This window comes from Centruroides sculpturatus, unplaced genomic scaffold (assembly GCF_000671375.1).
Source record: "Centruroides sculpturatus isolate CEXI.00-Female unplaced genomic scaffold, Cexi_2.0 scaffold32, whole genome shotgun sequence".
Taxonomy (NCBI): domain Eukaryota; kingdom Metazoa; phylum Arthropoda; class Arachnida; order Scorpiones; family Buthidae; genus Centruroides; species Centruroides sculpturatus.
In genome coordinates this window covers 495,017-505,120 of record NW_019384445.1, presented here as the reverse complement: position 1 = coordinate 505,120, position 10,104 = coordinate 495,017, and the positions used below count along the sequence as shown (strand labels likewise).

The 10,104-nt window shown below is 36.5% G+C and overlaps 2 protein-coding genes across 2 annotated transcripts in view; both read right to left on the bottom strand.

The window, feature by feature from the left end:
* Positions 1 to 6,502, bottom strand: part of LOC111620329 (receptor-mediated endocytosis protein 6 homolog) — an 82,640-nt gene extending 76,138 nt beyond the window's left edge. The window contains exon 1 of the mRNA XM_023362246.1: positions 6,348 to 6,502. Within this exon, the coding sequence (XP_023218014.1) occupies positions 6,348 to 6,473 (126 nt within the window). The 5' untranslated portion in view covers positions 6,474 to 6,502. The remainder of the gene's footprint in view (positions 1 to 6,347) is intronic.
* Positions 6,503 to 6,522: 20 nt separating this feature from the next.
* The window catches only part of LOC111620327, an 11,482-nt gene continuing 7,900 nt past the window's right edge, over positions 6,523 to 10,104 (bottom strand). Inside the window, exon 2 of the mRNA XM_023362245.1 lies at positions 6,523 to 9,224. Coding sequence (XP_023218013.1) covers positions 7,302 to 9,224 — 1,923 coding nt within the window. The 3' untranslated portion in view covers positions 6,523 to 7,301. The remainder of the gene's footprint in view (positions 9,225 to 10,104) is intronic.

Genomic DNA, 10,104 nt, shown 5'->3' with positions numbered 1-10,104 from the left:
GATTTAAATACAGTATTTACTTTTAATATTACCGATATGTCATCGAAAAGAAAACGTGTTGTATTATCATTAAAAGACAAATTAAAGTATCTGTTTCGATTATCCGGATTTTTCCTTATCCGGACTACTTTCATCCCCAATTAGTCCGGATAATCGAGGTTCTACTGTATTTGCAGTTTTGTTTGCATCATTCTTGTGTATTACCAGGAGTAAAGATGAATAGCAATAGGAAAAGCAAAGCTTTTGAATTGAATTCCAAAATTACATGGGAGCCTGATATAAATTTTAATTCATTCCCACCTAAAAACAGATAATTATTTGGAAATTTGAAGAAACTCATAAATTGCTCTTTAATGTGGGTAGCCGGACTAGAGGTACTACTTCCTCTAGGTCGGCAATGGTTTAATAAAAACTGCCCACTTGTCAGGGAATGGCAGGGTCGAGATTACTATCCCGTAAAGCAGGGGTCGCCAAAGTGGTCTATATCGACCCCCAGGGGTCGATATAACATTATTGGGGGGTCGATGAAAAGACTAAAACTTACAAATTTTGAACCAAATATTGCTAATCTAAAGGATTATCAAGCTTATCTGTCTCATTGATTGTCAGTTACATATATTATTATTAACATATGTACAATAAATGTTAAAAATGTAAAATTAAAACATATATATTACAATAGTAAGAGCTTTTTTTTTGCTTGTAACACAAACTTTTTGGTGGGGGTCGATGTGAGGTTTCGAGAAGTTGTAGGGGGTTGACGATCAAAAAACTTTGGCGGCCCCTGCCATAAAGACAGGGCGCATTTTATCAGGATGGTAAAGGAGGTGGATGGGTTATCGGTAAGGCATTGGCAATACTCGAATATACGACACCATATAAGGAACAAAACAAAAATTTAATAATCCATTTAAACTAAGTACATACAGGAACTTCGGGTTCAACTATGCTAGTTATAACCTTTCGCGACGTACCGAGAGAGAGTTTACATGCTTAGCGATCATACCTCTAGGCGAGTTCGATTTTGAATTCAATGAGAATCTTTTCTATTTCGGTAAGGTGTGGCGATTTGTTGGTCCCTCGGGTCAGATGATGTTCCAGGCTGGCTCAATCGGGTGTAGATGCACCATTCAATTGATTCCTCTGACCCTGTTTTCAGACAGTATCCCCCCTATATATATTAGAGGTCACATGATTTCAGTTACCAATCGCACCTTTCAGTGATGACTTTTTCATGACTCAGGTTGAGAATCCGGTGAGAAAGGAAGTAACTTCCAGCAAAAGAAGGATGAGCATCCGTTCAAAGATTCTGACATGATCTTGTATGGGGGTTTACAAGAAAATTCTATGTGGCTGGGCCTGCTATTCATACCCTCACATTAATAAACTTTCCAAATTTTATAAAATATTAACTTGAAAAATATTTAATTGGTAATTTTGTTACACTATCGAAATTGTTAAAACAAAAATCAAAAATCATAGTGTCATTTTAAATTACGTTTGTTTATCATTTTTTTGCACTTGGTTTTCATTTTTAGACTGGTTTATTAATACCTACCCTCAAACTGAAGGTATGAAGGTTAATTGTGATTAACTTAGAAGGGATTAAAATACAGTCAACTCCCCCTATAACGCGGTAGATACATTCCACTTTATAAGAATTTCACGTTGTAGGAATCCTCAAATACATGAGCCAATCATAGCCTGGCACGTGTGCAGTTTATGGACTACGGCTGTCCATAAGGTTTTCTTCCATAAAATTAATCGATTCTAGGCTAATTCAACTCAACATTCCCAAAACACGTATAATTTTTTGGGAATAATCCGTATAAACTATGCTATAAACAAAAAATTGTAGGATTACTTACTGAGTGTGCACCATTCAACGTCGCCATTGCTTAAGCTTGTTTTTGTCGCAGAGCAGCACACCAACAGTGGGTGCATTTTCTGATAAGTTATTTTTCTGCGAAAAATTCGTTGAACTTTGGAAACATCATTAATATAAATAATTTTTATGGCCGTTGAATAAAAAATGTATAAAATTACAGTACTATATTAGATTTACAGTACCTAATTTATATACTGTACAGATGATAGTAAACTCAACTTACCCGCCTAAACTCTCCGTAGCGTGTAAGTAGTTCGGCTGCTCGTCCACTATTGGTCCAGATTCAACCAATCCTATCGCAACACGAGTCAGCAATGATGTTTTACCACATTTTAGGAGACTCTTTTAGTGTCTTTATATGAATATGGTCGCAATTTTTTCGCCGTGATATACGAATCTGCATTATATGAACCTGCGTTATAGGGGGGTCGACTGTATTGTATTTCGAAAAAAATTTTGTCAACGTTAGACTGTGCACTCTCAATTCATGCTATTGCATAACTAATATTTTTAAGACCCCAAAACTCATGTAATAACAAAGTTTTCAGCATGCAACACAAGAAAGTTGTTATGGGCATCACAATTTAACTATTTATACATTAATTAATGAAAAAACACAACAGCTTGGCGTCATGAAAATGTCATTGCCCATGATGGCAGAAAATTAAAAATTAGTGATATATCACCAAAATTGGTGAGAAAAAGTGACTTATTTAAAAATAATGAGAAATAGTAAGAATAGTGATCCATTCCAAGGCCTGTATTTTTTGCTATTTTTGCAAGTATTCATCCTTTATATATATATATAAAATATATATATGTGAGTGCTATGTTGGCCTCTTTATTCCTAGATGATGTAACGAGTCTAGGAATAAAGAGGCCAACATAGTGCTCACAAGTATATACCAAGGCTAGACAAGAAGCGTATTACAGTATTTTCATTCTTTACTTAGATACTAAATTTTTATATTTCAAATTACCCTTGCAATCAAAAAGGATTAACATTAGAGTTTTCCATTTGATAGCTTTAATCTCACTAAACTTCTTAATGAAAGTTTCAAAGTCTAAAATTCTCTGTATCTACAGAGATATCAATAAAGCATGAAGAAAAGAATATTATCTCTCAATTTTCCCTTCTGTTTAAAAGTAATTTCCTTATATTTATAAGGAAATTTCATAAACTAGAATTCTAAAATAGTTGAGTAAGCCTACTTTTCCATTTCAACAGCCCATCATGTTGCACCACAAAATGAATAATGTATTTTTGACAGTTGTCTAATGTAACTTAATGTCGGAGAGTTTTTATATTGAAATGCTCGTAACAACTACCAGGCCTTCATTAATTTGCATTATGAATTTCTTATTGGTACAGTTAACAATTAAGAAGTTTGAACCAACACACATTCTACAAATTGGACTTGGTTCAGAATGGTTCAAGAATATTCATCACAAATTCTCAGAACAAAAGAGAACTATTATTTGAAAAATGTAAAAATTTATTTTAAAAAACAAAAACAGTGAAATACTGAATAACACTACAGTATATTGCAGCACAGTGAATAGATGGTTTTCCATAATAAAATTAGTTAGATGATGTAGGGTCAGACACATATCCAAACATCATTGCCGCATTTAAAGTATGATAATTCAATGCATATTTCCTTCCATACACGAGAACCTTATTATATCCCAGTAACAACAAAATTTTAATTAAAACTAACGTTTTTGACCATAATCATGGTCTTCCTCAGGCTTTTGACCAGTACAATTCAAATATGGAAAGCATCTAACATGTTTAAAATTATTTTAAAATACCAAAAACATTTAAATGCTAGAAGATAATTTTTAGCCGTATGTGAAGGCAGTTTACGAAGCCGAACTGAAGGCAGTTTTGTGCAATGCCGCCCAGCATTTCTAGAGTGGGATTTTTTTATCAACTGACAGAAATTTTGGGAGATTTTTGGGATGACTTTTTTCACTTTGATTAAGCAATATAATTAACACCTTTAACTATCCAGCGATAAATGTTTAATCTGATAAAAACATTTTCAACAGCTTTCTTCAGTTAATCCAATATTAAAAAGAACATTAAAATAGAATGTACAAAATACAAATTAAATCAAATATAAAAAACGTGCTTGCGCAGGACAAAATAATTGCGCCTGCAAATTATCCGAAATAAGATAAATAACAATAAGCCAAAAATAGAGCCGCCCATGCGGAAACATATGTTGACTAACCGCCATTAACTTGCATTATTATAAAAAGACTTCCATACTGTGGATAATCCATCTGCATCTCTATGATTAATTAATGCACCCCCATGTTTATGTGAGCCTTGTATATCTCTATCTTTTCAAAATGCTTCACTGCTTGCTTGGAGTTCGTAGCTCTAATGATTGCGGCTTGATCCCAATATACGCTGACCTCTTGCTGTTTGGCGAATGCTGCGAGCACAGTACTATTTATGTTCTTACTCAAAGAGTTTTTGTGTTCTTTGAGTCTTTGTTTTAATTGCCGCATAGTTCCTCCAATGTAAACAAGGTCGAAGTTAAAGCGATGACCTTTCAAAATTTGTCATGGCTTTCACGTGACTAAGTCAGTTCGAGATTAAGAAAGGACAGACAGCCTGACAGACAACAATAGGAATTTATAATTCTACATTTTTTGAAAATTTTATGAGGCTCTCGACAGATCCAAACCCTCACTCCAAATTCTCGACAGGTCCAAACTCCAACTTGACATTAAAATCATTTTTTTAAGAATAAAAATAGAAGCTATAAATAATTTTTTTTGGTATGAAAATGCGATGTGAACTTATAAACATGTAAAAAATGTAAGTTTTAATATTAACCATCTCTGGTTGGGAAATTGAATTAAATATCAATTTTGACCTCTCCCATAATCTAAACTAATATCTCATTACACTTAGTAATGAGTGATCAAGCTCTTAGAAAGCAAGAACAAAGAAAAGCGGGCAATTAGAATGGGCGATCAAGGATAGAAATTAATAAAAGCCCAAAAAAATTCAAGGACACGACAGCTTCTTCTCCCGAAAGTTCAAAATGTCGAACCAATTGTTGTGTGTGTGTGTGTCTCATGTCCATTTTCATCTCTGTCTCCTGTCCTCAGATCGACATCTTCCCATAACTGGATGTCAACCACATCATCCCAGAGTCGAGGAAACTGTCACTTACAAACCAGGAACACTCCTTCATTTGGGACTTTCTTGGAAAAGACAGGAAGACCCAGAGGCCACTGCTGACTTAGAACTTTCAAGATTATGGAAATCTTGTAGGCTTCTTTCATGTCAAATAACCGTAAGTGTCTTGTAACTGTAGTCTGTCTTGGTACCGATCGCACCCACATGAGACCCTCTCGACTGTTATCAGTTCTAATTATCGCATCCCTGTCAGAAACCTTACAACTGCAACCCAATAATAATATTACACATAAAAACTAAACTGAACTTTCAAAGGTTCAAACCTACATTGTCTTACTTCAGTGCCTAGCATCTTATTCACTCAGCTGTCACCACTCTTGGATATGAAACTTCCAAAGATTTATAAACTAAACATTAAATTTTCAGACGTCCATTTTTTGGAATCACTTGAGAAGCGAGTCCTGTTATAAGGACAAGGTGCTGCGTGTTTAAGGAAGGATATGTGCTCACTAAAGATCCATTCAAATCAGAAACCCAAACGTCTTGTCCTCTTGTAAGTTACAGTTTAACATGTACTTTTGCTTTCCAGACACCAAACTGATAAGGCTACCAGCATCTGCATTAATTAGTAAGTAAAACTGGTGGCAATAAATTTGAAGTGGCAAAAAAATTAAAAACTGCAAAATGGTGGCAATAGTTTTAAATTTTCCAGAGTGATCCCTGCTTCAGAATATTTTAGGATTGCATCATTGCAGCCATTGCCACTATGAGGCAAAATATGCTGCAGTATACATAACAGGAAATTGCCTACCACCTTGATATTGTCACTGTGACTGCTGGATCACACACAGAGATGTGATTTTTCAATGAGATTTAGTGAGTTTTTCTCTCATATAAAATCTTTGGTAAACTTTTATATCTTTGACCATTAATTCTTTATAGTTAAATAAATTTTGGTTCTTTTGAGCAGAACATCTTGTATTGTAAAAAATAAATCTTTTATTCTCATTCTTTCTTTCATTAAATGAAAATAATAATAAAACAAAATCTAACAAGACAAAAGGAAATTTATATAGTTAATATTCAATACTCTTATCCAATAATTAAACTTGATACTTCAACTGATTAAAAACTGAAAGTTTATTTGTTTAATAAAAAATTATCAACATAATTGTATTTTATCTTAACAGAAAAATCTTTCATTTATCATCAATCTTGAATTTATTACAAAGTAAAAATATGAAAATCAACATAAAATAACATTTTTAAATATTAATATATATTAAATTAACATACCAAATTTAACAATTCGGATTCAGTTATTAATATGGCAGAACGATTCAATTCCTGTAGTTCGGATATAAATTCACTTGGAGAATCGTTCGTGCTTCCCTCCAGTATCAAGTCAAGAAGCGAGGACATACAATTCTGTAAAAAAATTATTCTATCTGAATGTTAAAAACAATTTACAAACACATGTATTGAATTATTGTAAAATCACTTATGTGTTGTGGCATTACCACAGTGAATTATTAAAATATAAATATAAAAAGTTCACTAGTACTTTCAGTAACGTATAGATACCATCTTCAGGTGAAATGAATACTACAGTTTTTCGTATCAGAGTTGTAGCACTTCTTGCTACAACTTGAGAGAGCTAGCGCCCCATTTGTAATGAGGACGGTGGGACCCTCGACTACTTACATTAAAGGTACTTTGCTGAAACGATCAATGACCAACTGGCAAGAGCTCTGGACTCAAAGTACGTTAGGCAGGCCAACCTACGCCTTCGTGCCTGTAGTTGGCCTCACTCTGGTGTGCTGCAATAGGCTTATGACACAAATACTGACCAGCCACAAGAGGTTTCCCCAATTCATGTCCAGATTCAGACAATCAATCAATCAATCAATTTATTTATTCGTACTGAATGAGTTGTACATGCCCTGGTCCTGCTTTAGGCATTACCAGGGAGGAAGAACATCAAAATTAGCAGTAATATACAAGATAAATACATCGAAACTGAAAGACATTATACATAGATTTTTAACAACAAAAGAGAAAAACAAATTGAATTAAGGAACGCGACAGTTCTTGTCGCGTGTAGAACATACAGGGAGGACAAACAGACATGTTTAATGTAACATTAAAATACAGATAAATTAATTCTATCGAGACAATCTTAACGCGTGTAGGAGTGAACAATATACATGTGAGAAACAAGCAAATGGAAATGTCCAAGTACAAGAAGAGTTAACTGTTAATAATCTTGTGCGTGACAAAGTTGATTTGCCTTGCCAGTTTCCTGAAGGCGTAGAAGATTTCTTTAGTGTGCCAGATATCCGAAGGGTGACAGGGCCACATAACACCAAGTTCTTGTAGGAGGAGTTGCAGTTCGAGACGATCACGGTCTAAGATGACACAATCAAATAGATAATGTAAGGCACCGTCTTCTGTGTCACAAATTGGGCATCGCTCAGAAGATCTGTTTGTGAAACGAGCAAGATAGCTCGCGTATTTTCCATGGTTACTAAAGATTTGCAATGTACAGTAGTCTGGAGTATGCCAATTTGTTTTTAAAAATTGTCTAAGATCTGGGATGAACTTGTAGGTGATATGTTCAGAGTTATGATTCCAAGTGTTTTGCCAAAGTTCTATTGTGTCATTCCAGAGAAGGTGGTGTAACGATCGCAGGCTGATCTTGTTATAGGTGATCTGTAAAGAACCGTTCAAGGCTGCATCCTTAGCCAGGGAGTCTGCCCTCTCGTTTCCAGTGTCTCCCTGGTGAGCCCTTATCCATGTGATGGTAAAGGTGCATTCAGAAGATTGGGTTGCATTTTTAATGTAATCAGCCAGAGGATGTAACTTGTTGCTCTGCAGCAGATCTAGAGCTGACCGAGAATCAGTGTGTATGTGCACATGAATATTACTGTAGTTGTGATTAATGTAGTCAATGGCCATCCCTATAGCATATAGCTCGGCTTGAAACACGGTGCACCTGCTGTCAAGTCTGTACATTTGGTGGTGGACCTCAATATTATTTATATAAGCGACAAAACTACTCCCAACATTATCATTGATACGAGAGCCGTCCGTGAATACGTGTATATCGGCATTCTCAGAACTGGTAAATTTGCATACAGAAGTTTCTCCTGGTGAGCGAGTTTCTTTAAAAGAGGAAGGCCACTCGATGTCATTATAATTAATGGTGCACGAAGTAATCTCTACTGTGCCTCCCCATTTTAATTGTCGAAGTCGTCGCTTTTGTAGGATAGAAAGTCTATAGGTGTCTATAGGTGGCTTTTTTGCCAGGACTTGGAGGGAACTATTACTAGTTGTTTTATATGCTCTTGTGATGAGTAATAAGGCACGACGCTGGGAGGAGACGAGCTTTCTTTTAGGATGAACTTTGCGTGTGGCCCACCCCCAAGTGCCACACGCGTAGGTAATCACCGGTATGTAGATACTATCATAAATTATAGACATAGCGTCGCTAGAGAGGCCCCAGTCTCTCCGGGCCACCTGCGAAAAAGACTGCATAACTAATCCAGTCTTGTTTGTAATGTAGTCAATATGCCTATCCCAGGACAGGCGGAAGTCCAAAATAACCCCAAGATATTTTAGGGTCTGTTCCACTTTAATTGTATTGCCCTGCATCTTGATGTGCGGAGGACGTCGATACAGATTGGGATGACCTGATTTATTAAACACTATTGCTTTGGTTTTAACAGGATTGAAATATAGCTTATGCTTTACACCCCAATTGCTGACATGCTGAAGCATGTTGTTGGCATTACCCTCGAGGTCAGACCTAGACCGGCCCCCCAGCAGCAAGAAGACATCATCAGCATAAGCATAACTGCTAGTTTGCCCAAAGTTCTCACTAAGAAAAGCATCGAATGTAATGTTCCACAAAAGGGGTCCTATGACAGACCCCTGTGGACATCCCTTAGTGATGGGTTTGATGACCTGATGTTGTCCATAACATAAAATAGCTCTGCGATCTTTCAAATAGTCACATAATAGTTTGTAGATGTTACGAGGGCAATTTATCTGACATAAACGACGTAAAACTAGGGGCCACCAAGCACTATCAAACGCTTTTGAAATGTCCAGGCTGACCCCCAGGACATACTTGTGATCCTCCAGCAGATGTTGAATTTCGTCGACCACTGCCTAAATTGCATCCTCCGCAAAGTGCTGAGGGCGGAAGCCATATTGAGTCTCACATAAAATCTGATTTCGTTCAACAAACCAAATCATCCTTTTAGCAATCAGATGCTCCAAAACTTTGCCCAACACGGGCAGAAAAGATATGGGCCTGGTGTCAGTAGCAGACCCCAGTTTTGGGACGGGAACTATATTAGCCTTTTTCCAAGCGTGTGGGAAAATGGCATGTATTAAGCAGGTGTTGTAGGTATTATACAGTGTTTGAGGAATGATCTTCCGAAGACCAAGAGCAATCAATCTCTGCAGTAATGTTGTCGAGGCCAGGGGCCTTGCCCCTGCCCATATAGTTGAAAGCTTGATCCATTTCCTCCATTGTAAAAGGAGTAGTGTCCTCGGTATTATCAGCGTTAGGAAAGAGACAGGGCCGAACTCGGAGGTATAGCCCGTGGTAAGAAGGAAGTGGAGATAGGGTAGAAGAAGTTGAGAGTATGGAGGGGCTGAAGGAGGGGGTAAGTGTGATAGGATAGTGGGAAGTGAGGGAAGGTGGGTCATGGGACCCATTGGCGCCTTGCATCGCCTATATTTAAAAGAAAATTAATACAGTGTGGACAATAAACAATACAGAATGAGCCGGATGGGTACAACACAAATGAAAAGGCGCGACAATGTAAACATGTATAACAGATTACAAGCAAAGCTATTAAACAAATTAACTTCAGTTAGCAGGAGTACATTAACAGAGGAAACAGATGAAGCTGTTTGGTGTAAAACATAAAACTGCGGAACATATAGAACAGCTTATCCAATTTATTACAGAATGAACCATTAAAGCAATATACTCTAGATTACACAGTTGACACATACAGAGAGAGGAGACGATGAACTT